The following is a 21,168-nucleotide window of genomic DNA, read 5'->3' on the forward strand; positions in this document are numbered from 1 at the left end:
ATATGTACAAATTGAAAAGGAACTCCTCGCAGTGGTTTTCGCCTGCACAAGGTTTGATCAGTTAGTTATTGGCAATAAAAAACAATTATTAAGACAGATCATAAACCATTATTAAACATTTTCAAAAAGTCTCTTCTTCATGCTCCAAAAAGACTTCAATCAATGCTTTTAATGTTACAAAGATATAGTCTAGAACTGCAATTTGTATCTGGAAAAGAAAAGATTGTGGCAGATGCATTATCTCGATTTTATTTAGATTGTAAAGATATTGATAAATCAAAAAATATGAAAATATTTAAAATTGTAGCAAGACAGCTGTGTTCAAGAAATTGAGAATGCAACATTGAACGATCATAACATGACAGTCCTAAAGAAGTATTTATTACAGGGATGGCTAAAATATTTGAAAGATATTCCCGATGCTATTAAATCATTCTACAACTTAAAAAGTGAGTTAACTCTTTACCACGGTCTTATATTAAAAAACCAGGCTATGGTGATACTTGAAAGTTTATGAGAAAAAATGTTAAATAAACTGCATAAGGCACATTCAAGAATCGAAAAAACCTTAAAGCTAGCCCAGGATGCAATTTTTTGGCCATCTATGTCCAATGACATTAAGGACCTAATTAAAGGTTGCACATCATGTATAAAACATCAACCAAGTCAACAAAAATTTACTATGCAAAGTCACAAAATACCTGAATATCCATTCCAAATAATATCTATGGATGTTTTCTTCTTCAATGAAAATGGAAAACAGTCAAAATATTTAATAACGGTTGATCACTACTCGGATTTTTTTGAAATTGATAAGATTAAAGATTTATCATCTAAACCAGTAATAGAAGCCTGTAAAAGAAATTTTTCACATCACGGTGTGCCAGAAATAGTAATTACGGATGGTGGAACTAATTTCATCTTTCAAGAATTTTCAGCTTTTAGTAAAAAATGGAATTTTATACAAGTAACATCTTCTCCCCATCACCCTCAAGGAAATGGTAAAGCTGAAGCAACAGTGAAAATAGCAAAAAAACTGCTATTGAAAGCTACAGAAAGCGGAGAAGATTTCTGGTCAAGTCTACATTGCTTAAGAAATACTCCTAACAAAATAAACTCTAGTCCTGTACAAAAATTATTTTCACGTAGAACAAGAGGTTTTTCACTAGTTATTAAAGATTTGCTAAAACCAAATGTAATCAAAAATGTAGCAGAAACTATTAAGAGTAACAAGGAAATGATCAAATACTCTCATGATAAAAAAGCAAAAAAAGCAACTACATTAGAAATAGGACAACCCGTAGTAGTTCAGATTCAACCATCTTCAAATAAATCTTGGACTCCAGGAATAATTGATTAACAGATATTCTTTCAGATCGATCATATCTTGTTGATATAAATGGGACAACTTACAGAAGAGACTTAATACACATACGTCCATTTTTACCAAATTCATTAGATAAACCCCATAAGCAAGATATCACTGATATGACTACAAATATTCAAGAATATTTGTAGTCATATCAGTGATATTATACTCGGATCCGAGTGGGAGGCACCGCCACTATGGCCCTGCCATACTCGAATCCGAGTGGTGAGCACTGAATATGTTTAGCCCTTGCGTCCTCTGTTAATTGTCTAATTCTTCTTACCGCATAAGCGGCAGAACTAAGTCTATTCGTCAATTTCGAAATATGAACACCCCAATGCAATTTGGAAACACAATATAATCAACAAAGTTAATAAGTTTATTGTTCAATACGATTTTTGAGTCCACCTTCCTTACATTGGAGAGCGTAAATTTAATACACTTTGTGTTGTGCAAGACATTACCTACCCCGCTACAGCTGGTAACATTTTTGAAAATTAGACATTTACACCTGTGAAATCGCCTCCGATATTAATAAACAGTCTAGGTAGATATAGATAAAAGTTCACAAAATTAGTTAGGTAGGTAAAAGATACCTACTTACCTATACATATTATATTAACATACTACAAATAAAAACATACACATAAAAAAGTGGGATACGGTTCGGTATAAATGAGAACACATTTAATACTAGCTGTTCCCGCGACTTCGTCCGCGTGGAATATAACTTTATTTTTCTAAACTAAAAGTATCCTAAGTTACTCCTTATTACATCAGCTACCTGCCAAAAAAGGTTCCGTCAAAATCGGTCCAGCCATTTCAGAGATTAGCCGTAACAAACAAAACTGACAAAAATTGTAAAAAATGTTATTTTGGTGTATGTGCCGTATTTATATTCATATGCTTGTAGTAACAAACGATTATATCAATATTACAGACACTCCAATTTTATTTATATGTATAGATTAGTATTTTCCACAGAAGATATTTTCCAGCTAAAATTATATGAATTCGATGATTATATGAATGAATTTCGAAATTCTTCCTAATCTCCTTGTACACACAAGGAGATTAGGAAGAATTTCGAAAGTAAAATCACTGGATATGTTTGAAAAATTAAAACAAAAGAAATGGCATTACATTAGGATATGTGTTTAAAAACTCTATGTAATGTAATTATCATCTAAATAAATAACAGTACAGTGCAATAATACATTGTTAGTAAAATAAATATATTTTTTTAACTCTTTCTAATTCCTTGAAAAGCCCGCCAGTATTGGCCAGTAACAAAATGTCACTGTTAGTGTTGCTATTAAGTGATTTTACCCTGTTTTACAATATCAATTGTTGGTAGTCAAAATCAAATCAACGTTTTAATTTTTAAATAAATTTTTGTAACGGATCAAAAACAAAATGGTAAAGATAAAGATGATAATAAAAATAAAGAAAGGACCGCATAAAATATTCTAATATTTTATTGTAGATTGTTTACAATATTTATCATCAAACACAAATGGTGTTTATTCTATCTTTCATAATATTTTCAGTATTTTATTAATATGTATATATGAAAGATTTAGATGTTCCTCTCCAAAAATGAAGTGGATTGGTCATACTTTATTAGCTACTCTGGTTATATTTTTTGGCTATTAATAATATCCAAAGCCGTAAAGATACTTAATAAAAAAATAAACCGTCTAAATAAAAAAGTCTAGTGAAATTTCAACAACTTGTCAAATTTTAATCTTTCATCTGAGTAAATATTTTATTGATCGTACTCTATTACTTTTCAGCAATTTACACATAGCTGATCTGTAAAAAGTGTAAAATTTTCTTGGATAGGAAATAAAAAGATTCAATTATTTGTGGGCCAGTACTAAAAACTCATAAAGTAAGTAAAGAGTATTGATCGATGTCTATTATATCGTTATTATCCTGACCTATTTTCTATATAGTATATGTACAGGGATAATTGAGTAATTTATATGTTTTTCCCTGTTTCTGATTGATTTTCTATAATCATTTACAATTAACTGCTTGATTGGTCATACTATTTAGTATTTCATCTTAATGTTGATTACATTGATATATGTTCTCTACGTATAATCATAAATTTGCATAAATATGCCTATGTATCTTAAAAAATACAATGCAAGCATATTATTGTTTTGTAATTTCTACGCTATTTTGCTCAGGATTTCCTTTAAAGGTTTTTTTAATAATTTCTGTCAATCCATTTGCAGAATAGCATCTATCTTATTTTTCATTTTGCCCTTTACTGTTCAATATCAAATTCCTGCTGGAAAATTTAAATTTTTAAAGAATTAAAAATTATTCTTAAATATATTTGGGTACTAAAAGTCCCATGATTTTTGAGTAAAGTGATAAATACAATTGCATGTGCTCTAGATGCAGCTCACATCAGATCCACGACGTGCAGACAGAGAGAGGCGTTACAAGCCACCACCCCCGACAACAGCTCCAACTGAAGATCTTACAACTGATTATATGAATATACTGGGTAAACATAAACTATACACAATAAAATCATGTAAAACAGATAGTTGCATATTGTATGATCAATGTAATACTGCACTAATACAGATCTGTGCATCCCTCTTAAACCCTATTACCATCTTGTTACGAATTTTATCCTTATTTAAAACAAAAAAATTAGGTCACATTCAGCCTCTTCACTTTCAGTGGCTGCGACAGACACAGACATTAAAATTTTGAGTCAATTTCCTAAAATTAAATTTTTTGAGTTAATGCACAATTTTTGTCCTCTTTTTGTCTAAACATCTGATGATAAATGTCTACTTTTGTCTATAAACAAAAAAATTATTATATGTAATATAGAAAAATAATAATTGTTTATATTTTGACAATGTACTTTAATTACATTTCTAGTAATAGTAGAGTTTAAAAATAACTAATTATTAATTAATCTCCTATTATTAGATTGTACATAGAATACCAAAATAAAATTAATCTTATTTGTTTATTTATAGTCAATTTAAAAAATTGCTCATACATTTCAGGTATGGTGTTTTCTATGTGTGGGCTCATGATGCGTCTAAAATGGTGTGCTTGGACAGCTGTTTTTTGCTCTAGTATCAGTTTTGCTAATTCAAGAGTGTCTGATGATACTAAACAGGTATTGAAAAATTTTAATACATCTGAAATTACGGTGACTTTAGTTTTATTTGAATAATTGTGATAAATTATTAATCTATACATATAAATAAAATTGGAGTGTCTGTTTGTGATATTGAAATAACCGTTTTTTACTATGTGCATATGAATATATATACAGTACGTATAACAAAATAACATATTTTATAATTTTTGTCTGTCTGTCGGCCTGTTTGTTCCAGCTAATCTCTGAAATGGCTGGACCGATTTTGATTCGATTTTGTAGCTAATGTAATAAGGAGTAACTTAAACTACTTTTATTTTAGAAACAAAAAAAAATTAGAAAAATAAAATAAAATCCCACACGGACTTATTTTTAAATTCTCACATTTAGGACACATTATCAATATAGTTAAATCAATTTGAACACAAATAATTTTGTGATAAATTAAATATTTTCCTTTGTCAATGTTTCAACTAGGTAGCAATAGCCATGGTCACAAGCTGACTGAAGTGTATTGACATACTAATAACATACTGTTACTATACTAATAACTTATCCATTTATATAACTTATTGTATATAAATGTAGGCAGTAGTAATAAAGATTAATAAATATTCACAGGTTCAGTTAGATTAATGGAATGACAGTAATTACTTATTAATTAAACTGATCATTATTGCTAGTAAATCTATTATCTAACAGCATCTTGTAACTATAACAATTATTCTTTTCAGATTGTAAGCTCCTTCATGCTGTCAATATCAGCTGTAGTGATGTCATACCTTCAGAATCCTGCACCTATGTCGCCACCATGGGCTGCACTCATAACATAGAATAATAATTATTATATAGCATAATTCTTATAGGTTTGTTATTACTACTAAACAATAAAACAAATTTAATTTAATTTATTAGTCTTATTGTTTGTTCCTTCCATGTACCATCCGCCATACTAAGTAATCTTTAATTAACATGCAATACTTTAGTCTTTTATAAAATGCATAGTCATCACAATATTTCGCTTGCAAACCGTTGTTTACTGCTGATGTAGATTAGTTAACAGACTCTATTCAATCATTTTAAGGACAGTACATCTCGCAGAGGTCGTCCCACAACTCATCTGTCTGTACGGAATTGCCAAACTTCATCTCCGGTTATCAGCTACTCCTCTTTATTTTATATTGTGATCCTGAAAACTTCCTTTGTGTATAAAAACTAAATAAGAATAGAGGTAGATATTAAAAACACTAACATTGGGCATTTTGTTGAAGTCAGTTATTTTTTTCCCATTGATGCAATCTATATAACATCCATATCATTAAAACCATGAATTTCAGAGGAATATTGAAAAAAATTTGAAACAAAAAGGTGGTAATTTGGCAACACTGTCTACATAGTCTGTTACACTCTGTGATCAATAATTCTGTCTAATCTGTGACTGTGGTGGTCAAATTTGAAAGAAATTATTCCATTTCACATGCCTCTTTACAAATACAATTTCTTGTAAATGTAATTAAATAAAAGTAAAATTATACATTTTATTATTTGTATCTATAATCGCTTCTAATTTCATATTGGTACTTACAAGTACATATTATTATTTATCAGGTGAGTGCTATTGTTTCTAAACTTCACGAGAGGTTAATAACCAACAAATACAATATTATATTAAAATTAGTATGACATAAATACAGCAATTAATCCTAATTTCATATGAATATTAGAGGTGTTAGTTCCTGACCGAAGAAATTGGTATCTGTTATAATCTGTAACCTAACCTATTTTGCTGTGTCCAATTTTCATATGCTATCACAGTTTGTTACGTGGACCTGCAATATGTATCTAAACAAAGTTCCCTGTTGAAACGTATTGTTAATAATAGTGTTAATGATAGTTTCAACGTAGGTAATTATAATAAATTAGTTATAAAGGAGTGTTAAGAATCGCAACCCGGCCGCATATGCCGAAATGTTAGAAATCTATGGCATTTTGATCTCTACGAGAATTAGTGTGATAATTGACTGGAGACACCAAGATTGGTGCTGTAACAAAAAGTAAGTGTAATTTTAGAATCATACATTTTTATTTCCAGGATGCCTCCTAAGAAGGTTGAAGAACCCGAAAAGAAGCCTCTTATTGGAAGAGTAGGAACTAATTTAAAAGTTGGCATTGTTGGGGTCCCCAATGTTGGGAAGTCGACATTTTTTAATGTGTTAACAAAAAGCCAAGCAGCAGCAGAAAATTTTCCATTCTGCACCATTGATCCCAATGAAAATAAGTATTTAATTTTAATATTTTAGCTGTGATTATTATCTATAACTTGTTTCTTCAATGGCAAGTTTGCTTCACTACCCTAGTAGTAGTACCTACCAGAACTTTAACAGGTTTATTATTTCATGGTAGCAAAAATAAGATAGCTTTATAACACACTCACACAAGTTATAAATACAATCTGTTCTGGTATTGAACATTCATTCGCCTTGCTGTTCTTCTTTGTGAATGATTAAATTAACAAGTTTGAAGAAATATATTTAGATAGCGATAAAAATAGAGTTATAAGGTAGATATGGCAACTACTTTGTGTTCTCTACTCTATTTATATATATATGTACATAAAATTCAAAGAGCTTAAAACTACATCCCATCAAAAACATAAATGTGAAATGATAGCCGAGTTTAATATTATGATATATGCCTTGATTGTTGACTTCTACGACAAAAGAGATGAGATCTAAAGGGATGCCAAGTTCAATGGTCTGTCCTGAAATGTATTTATAACAATATAAAATATCATTTCTTCTTATAACTTAGGATAATATACTGTAGCCTAAGGTCTAACTTGGCCAGTTCTCATATACCAATTATTACTTTCGATTGCTAGTTACTATTAATATTAAAATAGGAACCGACAAGTAACATAACAGTATATTTCGTATATGAAAACTAGCCAAGTTAGACCTTAGGCTACAGTATATTATCCTAAGTTATAAGAAGAAATGATATTTTATATTGTTATAAATACATTTCAGGACAGACCATTGAACTTGGCATCCCTTTAGATCTCATCTCTTTTGTCGTAGAAGTCAACAATCAAGGCATATATCATAATATTAAACTCGGCTATCATTTCACATTTATGTTTTTGATGGGATATCATTACTTTTTGTACATAAATTATACGAGGTACTTATTTATAACTAAATTAATAACAAATTATATTTGATAAATTACTGTATTTTCGTATATTTACGGGGTATAATTGTCTTTTTTTTGTGTTATTTTCTATATTTTCTTGTAACTTTTAAATGTTCAAGTGCAATGCCAATTCAGTATCAGGAATTTTTGGGCAAATCGGGGCGGTATAACGTCCACAGATGGTTGTACTCTACAATAGAGCTCTCGTGACTTGGATCTAAATTGTTAAGACGTACTCCATCTAAGGTTTTAACTCTGGAGAGTCCAACGTAAACCTGCCCTTTAATAAATATAGAGGAGGCTATGTTGAGAAGAGGACTGCCAAAACTAAGGCCTTGTGATTTGTGGATAGTAATAGCATATGTTAAGCAAATACGGAATTGTTCTCTTTCAACATATACATTATTTAATATCTGAAACTTGGTATTGACACGTTATAGTTAGTAAAGACGACTATGTAACAAATTGACTGTTATCTATTGAATTCTCAAGAAAACAATTTGTTACCAATGAGTTCTCATTCTCGAGTTAACTATACATTCCTACTTATAACTATACTAAAATTGTTATTAATTTTTGGTTTAAACTATTGTCTATACCATACGTATTTACTAAAATAATGTAATAATAATATAATCACAAATATATAAGTATAATTTAAGGAAGCTATAAATTTCGTAGCATAAATCGCAACCTTATAGGTTAGATATCGAGAAACAAAACATTGAGACATATGAGGGCGGCTGCCATTCGCTCGGACAGGTTCGCGTCAACGTTTTATCGCACCGCTCCCACACGCCCTATACCGAAATGCCTATTATTTAATAATTATTTATAAAAATAATGATTTTACACTATCGATGTGCGCTAAATATTGAAACAATAATTAATACCAAATCTCAGTTAATAACATAATAAATACGAAATTCGACTATACTCCTAGTTATAAGTACGAGTATATTTTAGACAGAATCTAAATTATAGCAACTAGTGTTTACCGCTCAATGCAATATTTGAAGTTTGCTAGTTATCGACACTGATGTGAAGGGGTCAACGTAAATTGGTAATGATCGACGTTTTCATACAATATTACTTTCCGTCCAGTACAAGATGAGATATTTCGCCAGGGATCAATATCAATTGGTGGCTATCGACGTTTTCATAGAATTTTAGTATTCGTCCAGTATAAGTTGAAATAGAATCAATTAAAGTGAAAAATTGTAGTAAAATGATAACAATTTACCAGTTTCAGATTTTTTCCTTTATATTCACCTAATTACCTATCTGCATACCAAATTTGAACTTCCTAGGTCATCTGGAAGTGGGTTATAATTTTGATCTATAGTTGATCAGTGATAAAAATGACGATTTTTGGACATTAATATCGAAATAACCGTTTGAGATATGTTTATGAAATTTGGAACACATATTTATCTCGCAAGTCTCAATATATGAACCAAATTTGACAGGTTTATGTGAAAGAGTTTTTGAGTTATGAGGGGGTCAAAAGTGGCTCCAAATGGTTCGTGTAAATATACACACGGTGCTGCAGGCCAGTTTACTTGAAATCGGCTTGACACGCTGCCGCGTGTCTACATATTGAAGCAAACCTGTAATGCACCCTGGTTTATTCGTAACTCTGAGGTTCATCACCACCTGGGGATCAACTCTCAAGGAGGAAATCTCTCAAACAATAAAAAAATATAAAATCAAGCGGAACAGACATCCAAATAAACTTGCTGTTCAACTGACATTGCCTGATTATATGACACGTCTTAAGAGACATAAAATACCAGACTTCAACAACCTGGCATAAGCTGGAATATCTAAGGCTGGATTTTACTATCAGTCATGAACTAAGTTACAAAAATAATTAGTAATTTTGAATTGAACCTAATTTATATGATACCACGCATTAATCAGCAGAACTAACATCAATTAGAAATTTTTCTTTTCTGGCCTTTTTTCAAAAAATGAAAAAATATTTCCTTTCATTCATTTTATATATTAGCCAATCTAGATACTGTCAAGTAAGTTGCATTTTGGTGTTTTCTGGGGTGCTGTACTATGGTATATGGTTGATATAAATATATGTATAAAGATATATATGAACATATGGATAAAGAAATACCATAAAATTATCTCCCATCAACATTTAAACAAACCTAAACAAAATTTTATACGGTAATATTACAATTGTAACCTTTTTGGAATTTCTATACAGTGAATTAATAACTTTAGTTTAATTATGAGTATTATATTACTGTCATTATTGTGACAACTAAAGACAAAAATAATTTTATACGGAAATCCTTATTCTAAAATGATAAGATTTGAGAATTATAAAGATAATTTGGTTATTTATGACAAATATGATTTGCAAAATTTTGAAATCAAGAATTGTATGCTATATAATGGACCCATGCATATTATTGATAAAAGGGTGCCTATTAATACAGATTGTAAAGTTAAGCCATTAGCTTCAGCAGTGCTGGGTATAAATAATACAACAATACCACTTCCAGATAATACAGAATTTTGTGACTGTTGGACAGACATTGATGCACAGGAATTATATCTAACTGCAAAACCTACATGCTATTTAATTCTGAATAAACCTGGTGCAGGAGCATATTCTCTTGGTGAGGCAATTTCAAAGAAATACAACTGCGTTCATTTGTGTCCATGGAATGTTATCAATGATGAAATAGAACAAGCAAGTTTGACTGGAGACTGTTTAGACTTTAATTTCAGACTTGGTAATGTGTTGAAATTTGATAACATAATGACCATAATAAAAAGGAAATTAGAATCGCCTGCAGTAAAGCATAGAGGCTATGTTTTATCAGGATTACCTCTTGTGACATCCAGTAGAGATTTATTATACTTTGTAAATACATTGTATTCAGAAGAAGCAATAAAAGTAGTGAAGGATTTATTACTAGATTTAATTTGTAACTTAAAGAAAAGGAAACCAAGAAAAACGAAAAATAATTTGGCATCCCCTGTTACTTCATATAGTAGTGAAGTAATAATAGGTGAAGAGGATGAATCTGAAGAGGAACAACATGCAGAAGAAATACAAGAAACTAATGAACAAGCAGTTGCATTGCCTAAATTTTTACTTGAACCTTGTTCTAATGTTTTTTTACCTAAAAAGACTTTTTGTGGTACTAAGCAAACTATAGTACTTGAACAATTAAATGAATTGTTCAATTTAGCAATGAAACCAGACATTATAGTTTACTTGACTTGTACTGATATTGATTTAGTAACCAAAAAGAATCATAAATATTTAAATTATTTAAATAATTTACATAGCATTACACCTTTTCTTGTAAAACAGGAATCAGAAACTAGATGGCCAGAAAGATATTCAATTAGTGACTATTTGACACCTTACGATTCTCATAATTTTAACCCTAAATACAATTGCCAGCATCCAATGAATTTTGTAGAGAATTCAATAGACCAGTTATATAACTATAAACAAATTATTTTACCATATCTGGAAAAAAAACTTGGGGATTTTAATCATAAGCATGTTATAAAGTTGGATGCACGAACTTCAACATATTGTATGATTCATATTTTAAATGAGATATTTTTTACTTTGCCAATAAAACCTGTTCTTATACCTAAACCTCTTTATATCGAAGAACCCCCACAAGATATTGAAGATTTTTGGAGATTGGTTAATGAATTAAATGTCATTAATTGTGGGGTTATTAAATTTAGTTGTCACCCATCTCCTTGGTTTAATAGATGTCCTGTACAACTTAAAAAAAGGCAATCTGTTTTAGGAAATACCAAATTTGCTGTTAGCTTCTTTAAGCATGTTTATCTTTTATCTTCCTTAGAATCCATGATAAAATTTTGTAGAAATCCTCGTCCATTTTTAAAACTGAATTATTTAGAACCCACATGTAGAATAATAGTGTTAGGAACTAGGTCTTCAGGTAAAACTATGATTTCACAATGTCTCTCCTGGATTTTTGATGCTCCTGTTATAAGTTATGAATTATTTTTACAACAGCAAAAATGGAAAAAATATGATAGTTTTGCAAGAACTATATTATCTGAAATAATAGCTACAATAGAGGATACCAGATATGAGAAATGGCAACAGATGGAAACGGACCGACTTGCGAAGCTGGATTTATGGCTAGATTTAAATTTACCTCTTTTAAAAAAATATATATCTTTATTAACTGTATATCTGAATTCTATGCAGCAAAAGAATAATGAAATGGAAGAACAAACTGAAGTACCAGATGCAATATTTCTGAACAAATTAAAATTCTTAAAGGATTGCTTGTCATTTCTACCATTTTTAGATAATATTGAATTATGTAAAACTGTTGTTAATGAAAAGAATTTAATTCAGTATGCTCCTCTTGAATTAACCACTATTACAAAGAAACCTATGATACCAGTCCTAGGTGATAAAGATGTAACACAAGCTATCACAGCCTACATTGTAGCTAATGATTTACAACAGGAAATTGAACCTACTATTGAAGAATTGGTAAGGGAAATAATTAATCTATTGTCAAGTTTGGACAAAGAAATGCAAATGAATACAGATTTTGATAAATGTTATGGAAAATATGTAATAGACGGATTTCCATCTGATCCAGAATATTGGAATTATCTTAGTGAATCAAATATGTTACCTGACAATACTATTGCAGTAATAGAGAATAAAGATGTTGAGCCAGAAATTTTTAAGCATTATTTAGAAATTGAAAAGCACCTCAAGAATCATCAAGAAAGATTTATTTTAGCAAATGATCCACTCATTAAAACGGAACTATTAAGAAACAAAGTGGTTGATACCAAAGAGATAGATATTCAAATAATTATTCACGATTTAGTAAATACTGCTTTTGATTCTACATCTGTTACACAAACAGATTTTGAAAGCAATTCAATTTCCGAGAGTCTACAATCAGATTTGTCATCATTTGTCGAATCTTTGGATAAATTTCGAGAAAACTGGGATACTGTAAAATTAAAATTAGAGGAATACTCTAAATGTTTTATTGAAGTAGAGCTTGATCTTAAAACGGATATCGAAATAGTTGAAGAAGTTTTATTAAAATTACGTAAGAGTTATTATATAACTCCCGAAATTCATGAACATGATGAAAATGAAATACTAGATGTTGAAGATGAACTGCCAAAAGATATCCTTACGTATAATGATGCCCAAAAATTATGTGAAACTAATATATATTGTCCAATAGCTTATCATAAATACGGCACATTGTGGGAAGGTAAATCAGAATTCAGTATTAAATATGACAATAAAATTTACTATTTTTGTAACGAGGAATCTTTAGAATTATTTCAAAAGGATATAACTACATATCAACATTATAACGATCCTTTTAAACGTCTACCTCCATTGAGAATATGCATAATCGGTAGTATTGGTAGTGGTAAAACAACTGTTTCAAAATGTATAGCTAGAGAATTGGGTTTGATCCACTTAGATTTCTCAGAAATAGTCCATGAATATTTAATACCAAAACATTACAAAAAAGTGGGACGACAATTTGAAAATAGTTTTACTGATATGCCAATAGATGAAGAAGGCGTATTAGAATTCCAAATGGGTGAAGAAAACGAAAATTTAGCTTCAGATATATTATCAAACGAAATGGAATTACGCCGTATGGTATATAATTATTTTGAAAAAGGAACACCTATAATGTCTCTATTAATGCAAAAACTAATTAAAAAAATATGGTTTGATGATCCTTATAGGGTAACAGGTTTTGTGTTGGATGGTTATCCTAGATTACCAGCTGATGTACATGATATGATAGCATGCTTCTGTATTCCAGACTTAATAATTGAATTGGAATCTAATTCAGAAACAATGTTACAAAGGATGTCACCTCATATGTTTAGAACTTGGAAAAATCAACTGAATGATACTAAAACAAGAGCCAAAATAAAATTCGACATAGAGAAAAAGAAGTGGAGTGATTTTATTACGAAGAATGTCGTTATTAAACTAATTTGTGATGAACTTATAGAAAATATATTCTTCCCTGAAAGGTCACTTGCGCTAGCTGTCTCTAAAGAAAGTGTTATAATGGATGCTAATCCATCAGGATCTTCTAATGTAGATGCTAATCTATTTAATAATTTTAATGAAATGGTTCAGATGTACCCGGAACCTATAGATCAAAGTGAATGGGAAAAACCAAACGATGCCCGTGAAAGGCTGAACTCGAGATTAGAAAGTATTTTCGAAATAGACGATGAAAATATTCTAACATTGAAGGATGTGTTAACAGAACAAAAAATTAAACTAACATCAGTCGATAGCACAAAAAGTTTACACAAAGTTCTGACAGTTACTTTATCTAAGTTAACAAAGCTAAGACATCGCTGCGAATCGTTTTTTGAACAAACATTTATAGTTGACTGTGACATCGCAGAATTGTTATTATTGGAAGGCTTTTATTTTTTAAGTAAATTTAATCGGTTTTGTCCTGTACACATATATGAAAACCCAAATGCTGTACTGAATCCATATAAAATAAACAAACGTAAGAGTAATATATTTCCGATAATATATAGATCTTACATTTACTTTATTATTAGCGAAGAATATGTGCAGAAATTCAGGCAAAATCCGCTCAAATACGTACAAAAAAGTCCTATGAAACTATATTTGGATTATCCTCTCAGAATTGGAATAATTGGACCACCAAAATCTGGGAAAAGTATCTTAGCAAGAAGGTTGTCGAATAAGTATGGATTATTATGTCTTTCCAAAGGCATGGCTCTAAGGTATATATTAGAAAATATGTACTGGACTGAATTAGCTTCTAGAATTATGAAAGCGTTGCGCGACGGAGAATTAGTTAATACTGATCTTGTAGTAAAAGCCATACAAACTATCACAATTGATCATCGCGTTATTACCAACGGATTTATAATGGATGGGTTTCCTGAAACATGTTCCGAAGCAGTGGAACTGTCAAGAATAGGTCTCTATCCACTTATAATGTTTGATATATCTGCAACAAAAAATAATGTATTGGAGAATTCACAAAATGAAGTTTATTATAATATTTTAAAAAATAAGCCACCCTACTCGTTTCCTTTCATTGAATACCGATATACGAAATGGTTTGAAACTAGTCATCGAATTAGAGATTGGATAAACAAGGACTATCAAAATATTTACGTTATTGACGGAAACCAATCAAGATGGCAATGTTTCCGAGACGCTGATAATATTATTAAAGAGATAATTAATAAAGTTCTTAATTATGTTAATAACGTAAACTTAAATATTGTACCCGCCGATGTCATGTGTATTTCTAATGATCTTTTTCGAGAACGAATGTCAAATTTTAAAAATATGTGTCCACTATGTTTACAAAAAAATGTTTTAAGTCATAACACTTACGTCTTAGATAAAAAAGGTATAGTACAGTATAGAAATATATTTTATTGGATTTGTAAGGATCACATGGGAGAAGTTTTGAAAAATCCTCATTTTTATCTAATCAACCAGAATGTTGATATTCCTGAACTCCCTGTTATAATACATACAATAAATTATTCTTTCGTTTATGAAAATGGAATTTGTATAGTAACTTATGCTGAAAATTTACCGGCCCAAAAAATTGAAAGGGGTAATAAAAATTATGCAGTGAATTTTCATGGAAAAATATATTTATTTTGCAGCCCTGAATGTCTGCGTAAATTCATGGCTAGACCTCATATATACTCTGACATCTCCGTTTTTAAAGAGCATAATTTTTTCCCGACGCTCACATTGAGAAAATTGCCTAATTTGGGTTATTTAGAACAAACTGTTGGTAATATTATAACTGATGCTTGTTGTTCAGTTAATGTGTTGAGACCAAAATATCCAGGACTTAATATTAAGGTGTCCGCATTGTTGTATGTAGCTTTGTATTTAAAAATTAATAATCCTGCTTTAGATTCATCTGTTATAAATATATATATTAAAATCCTTAATACATATAAAGCTCGATGTAAATTGATGATAGATATTGGATCGCGCTTAAGAGCAATAGATAACCCCTTCACAAAATATCCTATATGTTGCTATTTAAATAATTCTGATTCCGGAACGGTACGCAAACCTTCCACAATTGAACAAAGTTCTACGAGTGTCTCAGAATATCTAGACTATATGTTACCTAGAATACAATAATTGTACTAAAATATATGATAATTATACCACAATAAACGTAACTCTTAGTTTGTAGTTTTAATTGTCTTATCTCCTATGGGTCACCACCATACCCTTATCGTGACACTGATCATAAAAGAGGAATTAAGTCTCTCTCTAAATTAACTACACTGTCTATGGGCAAGGAGTGTCCACAGTTTTTATTTCGAACTTCTCTTTTCAAGTGCTTGCAACTTACCTTCTTCTATCCCTCCTTATGAGAAGATTCAGAATTATTGTCTATTTTCAAGTATGTAATTAAATAAACTAGGTACAACAAACCAGTTTATTGAATAGCAATTGCGATTATAACTTTGTTATTATTCATAAACCTAACAATATTATTTCTTTCAGCAAGTAGGGTACCAGTCCCAGATGAGAGATTTGACTATCTTTGTGAATACCACAAGCCTGCCAGGTGCTTATTTTTGTTATTATTATCTATTTCCAATTCCCTCAGTTGATTATTAATTTGTAATATATAATAGAATTTAAATAAAAGTCTTTAAACTAGTTATTTTAATAAAAAATAATTAATTCCGACGAAGCCGCGAGTAACAGCTAGTATCTAATATAAGTAATTGAAATTATTTCCATATTTTTTTAATTAACTGCATACAATTTTATTGATATTTATTTACAAGAATTATTGTGCCTAGTGTTTGTATATTTAATTTTCAGTAAAGTACCAGCATTTTTGAACGTAGTTGATATAGCTGGGTTGGTGCGCGGTGCTGCTGAAGGTCAAGGTCTGGGCAATGCTTTCTTGTCACATATTAAAGCCTGCGATGCTATTTTCAATTTATGCCGTGAGTATAAACATTATTTATTATTATTCAGAGTTAAAATATTTAATTTTACATTAATCACACCCTTATAACATAAATTGTATCTAAAGGTTTTGAATAGAAATACGTAGAAAATGCATAGTCCAAAAATCAAGGTTTGGATCATGGTCATGGATAGTGCGTGCGATAAAACACTAATTCTAAATTGTCTAGGTAAGACAAATTGCACCAGGGTCCTACACCACTAAATTAAATTACATTACAGGTGCATTTGATGATGAGGACGTCATTCATGTTGATGGTGACGTTAATCCTGTAAGAGACCTGGAAACCATTGGCGAAGAGCTGAGGCTCAAGGATGAGGAACAACTGTTGCAAAATCTAGAAAAGTTAGACCGTGTAGTTAACCGCGGCAATGATAAGAAACTCAAGCCAGAATATGTATGTATTATTAATTAATTGTTTCTATTGTCATAAACTAAAAATATTAATTAGATTTTAATAAGTATATCATAAGTTTTTCATGTTGAATTACCGTACCAATTTTCGCTTAAGTGCTGTGCCATAAGATGCATGCAGCTTACCGTCCACATTACGGCTGTCGCATGCAGATTACACGTTGGTTAGCCGCTAGCATATTTATACAAGAGCAAGGAAAAAGCACAATATAAGAAGAATTGGAATGACAGATTTTTTGAAGAAACGGAATAACTTAGTAACGAACGATTTAGAGATGGCACGTTTTTAAAATTAGCATTAACAATGTCGTCCGTTTCAAATATTTCACACGAATCCCAAAAGTCGCTTTTGATATGCTCAATTGGATAATGTTAGATTAAATTACATATTTTAACATCATCCTCCGCCATTTTGTTATTAAACTGCATGCATTGTTGCACGTTAACCCACCGCTGACGAATCATCGTGCACTAACATTCGCTGTCATTGTTATGTTACGTTTACATTCAGCCGCTTGCCTCCCGCGCTGCCGCAAATATTGCCGGGCGACAACTGAGCGAGAGGGCTGAATGTAAGACACACGCTGCCACTCGCGCTGCCAGTCCTTTGACTCGCGCACGAAAAACCCACAATCGAGGGAGCGCCGGGCAGCGCGTGTGGCAGCGCCAATGGCATGGGAAGTATAGTGTATACACTCTCGCGCTACTCACTTCCCTGCCCACTCATTGATTTTCTTGTGAGTGATTATTAAAAATAATGAACGTACTTGCATTAACGGTATATGCTGACCTCTGAAAAGATGACAGTATGAATATGAAGTCAGAAGAAATACTCCATTGTAGCGAACTCGCCACAATATTTCCTTGGGACTGTGTGGAAATTTATAATATAAATCCAGTAGCACACAATACAAATAGTTCTCCCTTGTCTCATTTATATTGTTGTGTAATAAATTCGACAAATCATCACGGATTTTAATTGTTATTGTATGTTTTCAGGATGCACTGAATAAGATTAAATCTATTTTGGTGGATGAAAAGAAACACATTAGATTCGGTGATTGGAGTGCTGCAGAAGTAAGTTTTGTTTTGTGTCCAAGTTAATATATTACACATTTATTTGAATAATTTATACAGTTTAGAAATTACATGTTTTTTTTTTAATACAAATAGATACTTTGCATAATATTATTTATTTTTTACTTGATTGATATAAGGATTGTTGTTATATTTCATAGTGATTAAAACTTCATGAGGTATATGGACGTATAGCAATTTCTAGCACTGTTTCTTTTTGAAAAATGTTCAGTCTTCCAGATGGACATAGGCACATACATTTGTAAAAGACAAAAGCGTCAATAGACCTTTATTATAATATATATATATATTATTGAATATTTTCAGGTAGAAGTACTGAATAAATACTTATTCCTGACATCAAAGCCAGCTTTGTATCTTGTCAACTTATCTGAAAAAGACTACATTAGGAAAAAGAACAAATGGTAATATATATGTTTTATTCACATACATTAGTATTCAATATTTTGTTCATATTGCGATTATGTGATTTAGTATATTACGAATGCTCAGTATATATTATACAGGCGATGAATACTTTATATATAATAATATCTGCTGTTATTCTTTCAATATAGGTTACCAAAACTAAAGGAATGGATCGACAAGAATGACCCTGGGGCGCCATTAATACCTTTCTCTGGGGCTTTAGAAACAAAATTATTCGATATGGAGGCTGCTGAAAAACAAGCATTTTTGAAAGAACAAAACATTACAAGGTATAATTATTATGTATAACATCGGATTTGTATTTAAATTGCTGAAATGGCTGATAAAAACTGACGTAAAATGGCAAGTATCGCCTAAATTCATGTACAAAATGATTATCGTAAAATACACTGTTTTCCCAATGGTACCTCATAGGTGTTGGTATTCCTAAAGACTATGCCGCGTTCTCTGTAAATTCACTGCCATATCTCACCGTTTACACTGAAACACAGCTTATGACGAAGTTGCTTAGCAGAATTAGAAAATGAGTAGGTACCACTAAAAACCCGTTATATTTTTATATCATGTTATATCTTAATAATATTACCACCTATATTTTAGTGCATTGGACAAAATAATTGTGCAAGGCTACAAAGCGTTGCAATTAGAATACTTCTTTACCGCTGGTCCTGATGAAGTTAAAGCTTGGACAATTCAGGTATGTTGATATAAATAGAAATTGCTCTCAAGTGTTAACTCTTCTCTACTCTGAGTTCAGTCGTATCAGGCCAACATGTACAAACATGTAGCAATAACTTGTAATATTGTCAGATCTATAATATACCTAATGATAAATATTTTACAATGTATATTATAAAAACCCTTGCAGTTATAGTGGCAAACGCAATTTAAAACGTCAAACTTATCACTTGGGTGTATTATGCCGATTATTGAAATCACTTTAATTTTTCTAACCATTATTCATCATTACGCCCCATATCATTTTATTTTTTAGTTAGTCCAAGGTGTAGGGCAGACAGTTGGTATTCAAAAGAAATGTTTGAAATATTTTCTTTTTACTTCAAATAAATATCTACATAACTAGCATGATGTAGTTATGCTTGATCGTATTATATCAATCATAATTAAGGATACGGAAAAGATTTTTAATCTATGATAGATGTATGATATATTGACTAATGTAATCATTTACCACTAAGAGGGTGCGGAGGGAATTAGCAATTTCAAGTGAGGTCCACCTCCACGCAGTCCTACCTTATAACCATCCTGGTGAGTTGACCACAATGGGCTTGCTAACCTGACTTCATCCACATCCTATTATCTTTATTTCTATATTCTATATTCTTTATTACATCATTAGCGTAACAACTTGAATGTAATATAAAACTGCTATATTATAACTAACTAATTAACCTACCTATAAATATTTATGTTCAACAGAAAGGTACAAAAGCACCTCAAGCTGCAGGCAGGATTCATACAGACTTTGAGAAAGGCTTCATTATGGCTGAAGTAATGCATTATAAAGATTTCAAGGAGGAGGGTACCGAAGCGGCTTGCAAAGCAGCAGGCAAATATCGTCAACAAGGTACATCAAATTTTTGGGAACTTCTTCGAAAATAATGTTTTTAAAAATCGTCTATATACTTGAAATACGTTTATTATCGTTATCATGTGAATTCCGTGGTATCTCCATACGTTGCTATTCCGAAGGACTTATTTTTATTATAATCGTCTTTAGTAAAAACAATTCTGAATACCATGGGTATTAAGGCGCAGCTAGTCGTAATTAAAAATTAAAACTTTTAATGGCAGGCCGAAACTACGTGGTTGAAGATGGAGATATTATATTCTTCAAATTCAACGCTGGGGCAGGATTGAAGGATGCAAAAAAGAAATGACGTGACAAGGTACTTCTGCTGTTAGTACATATGTTATACTTTAACCTCGTACTCTATTCGTTACTACACGTCGCTTAAATTAACTTTTAAGGATTGTTTTAAAATAATATTAATATTTATATCAACTCTCTAATGGAATAAAGCTTGTTGATGTTTGTACAGGGCAGTTTATTTGTATATCGTTTAAAAATTTCCTTAAATAAAATAAAATAATAATGATACCAGTATATTTATATTTTACTTTATTTCAAAATATATAAATTACAAACTAGTATCTATGTTAATAACAGAAAACAATAGGTATACAATTTTGCGTAAATATGACCACATTTTGTAAATAAGTATAATAAGTGAAGTTCATAGTTTAAAAAAAAACTAAATAGGAATTCCAAACGCTATGGCATGAGAACCGATGGAATATTAATAAAATAAAAAAGGAAATATTTCCTCCAAGGCAGTCAATAGTTACGTGGGTTCTGAATTTTACTGAACTTCACAAGGAACGATGAATTTGGATGTTCGAGGATATTTTACTATTTCGTGTATTATCAAAAAAAT

General features: G+C 30.8%; 3 protein-coding genes across 3 annotated transcripts; all 3 read left to right on the forward strand.

The window, feature by feature from the left end:
* The first annotated feature begins 604 nt into the window (after window positions 1-604).
* LOC131848533 (uncharacterized protein K02A2.6-like) lies at window positions 605-1,360 on the forward strand. The gene has a single exon (XM_059198431.1). The coding sequence runs from the start codon at window positions 605-607 to the stop codon at window positions 1,358-1,360; it is 756 nt and encodes a 251-aa protein (XP_059054414.1).
* Window positions 1,361-3,101: 1,741 nt separating this feature from the next.
* Window positions 3,102-5,400, forward strand: LOC131848505 (protein Asterix). Its single transcript, XM_059198394.1, has 4 exons — window positions 3,102-3,263; window positions 3,782-3,893; window positions 4,414-4,529; window positions 5,246-5,400. The coding sequence occupies exons 2-4, from the start codon at window positions 3,782-3,784 to the stop codon at window positions 5,342-5,344; spliced, it is 327 nt and encodes a 108-aa protein (XP_059054377.1). The 5' UTR covers window positions 3,102-3,263; the 3' UTR covers window positions 5,345-5,400.
* A 534-nt stretch (window positions 5,401-5,934) lies between these two features.
* On the forward strand, window positions 5,935-20,957 carry LOC131848534 (adenylate kinase 9). The gene is made up of 13 exons (XM_059198432.1): window positions 5,935-6,119; window positions 6,604-6,789; window positions 9,312-9,516; window positions 9,994-15,157; window positions 16,291-16,354; window positions 16,618-16,745; window positions 16,990-17,165; window positions 18,182-18,259; window positions 18,587-18,684; window positions 18,838-18,978; window positions 19,310-19,406; window positions 20,150-20,297; window positions 20,525-20,957. The coding sequence occupies exons 2-13, from the start codon at window positions 6,605-6,607 to the stop codon at window positions 20,608-20,610; spliced, it is 6,570 nt and encodes a 2,189-aa protein (XP_059054415.1). The 5' UTR covers window positions 5,935-6,119; window position 6,604; the 3' UTR covers window positions 20,611-20,957.
* Window positions 20,958-21,168: the final 211 nt, after the last annotated feature.

Source organism: Achroia grisella, unplaced genomic scaffold (genome assembly GCF_030625045.1).
Source record: "Achroia grisella isolate CSIRO2021 unplaced genomic scaffold, CSIRO_AGI_Agris_v1 utg558, whole genome shotgun sequence".
In the NCBI taxonomy this organism is placed as follows: Eukaryota; Metazoa; Arthropoda; class Insecta; order Lepidoptera; family Pyralidae; genus Achroia; species Achroia grisella.

What these genes read in the sequence shown, in the direction of transcription:
- LOC131848533 (XM_059198431.1), top strand. Translation starts at nt 605, where the DNA reads ATGTCCAATGACATTAAGGACCTAATTAAAGGTTGCACATCATGTATA.
- LOC131848534 (XM_059198432.1), top strand. Translation starts at nt 6,605, where the DNA reads ATGCCTCCTAAGAAGGTTGAAGAACCCGAAAAGAAGCCTCTTATTGGA. An exon ending in TTACGTCTTAGATAAAAAAG is followed by an intron (nt 15,158 to 16,290) that starts GTATAGTACAGT and finishes TATTTCTTTCAG; the next exon opens with CAAGTAGGGTACCAGTCCCA. An exon ending in GAATACCACAAGCCTGCCAG is followed by an intron (nt 16,355 to 16,617) that starts GTGCTTATTTTT and finishes TTTAATTTTCAG; the next exon opens with TAAAGTACCAGCATTTTTGA.
- LOC131848505 (XM_059198394.1), top strand. Translation starts at nt 3,782, where the DNA reads ATGCAGCTCACATCAGATCCACGACGTGCAGACAGAGAGAGGCGTTAC. An exon ending in TGATTATATGAATATACTGG is followed by an intron (nt 3,894 to 4,413) that starts GTAAACATAAAC and finishes CATACATTTCAG; the next exon opens with GTATGGTGTTTTCTATGTGT. An exon ending in TGTCTGATGATACTAAACAG is followed by an intron (nt 4,530 to 5,245) that starts GTATTGAAAAAT and finishes TATTCTTTTCAG; the next exon opens with ATTGTAAGCTCCTTCATGCT.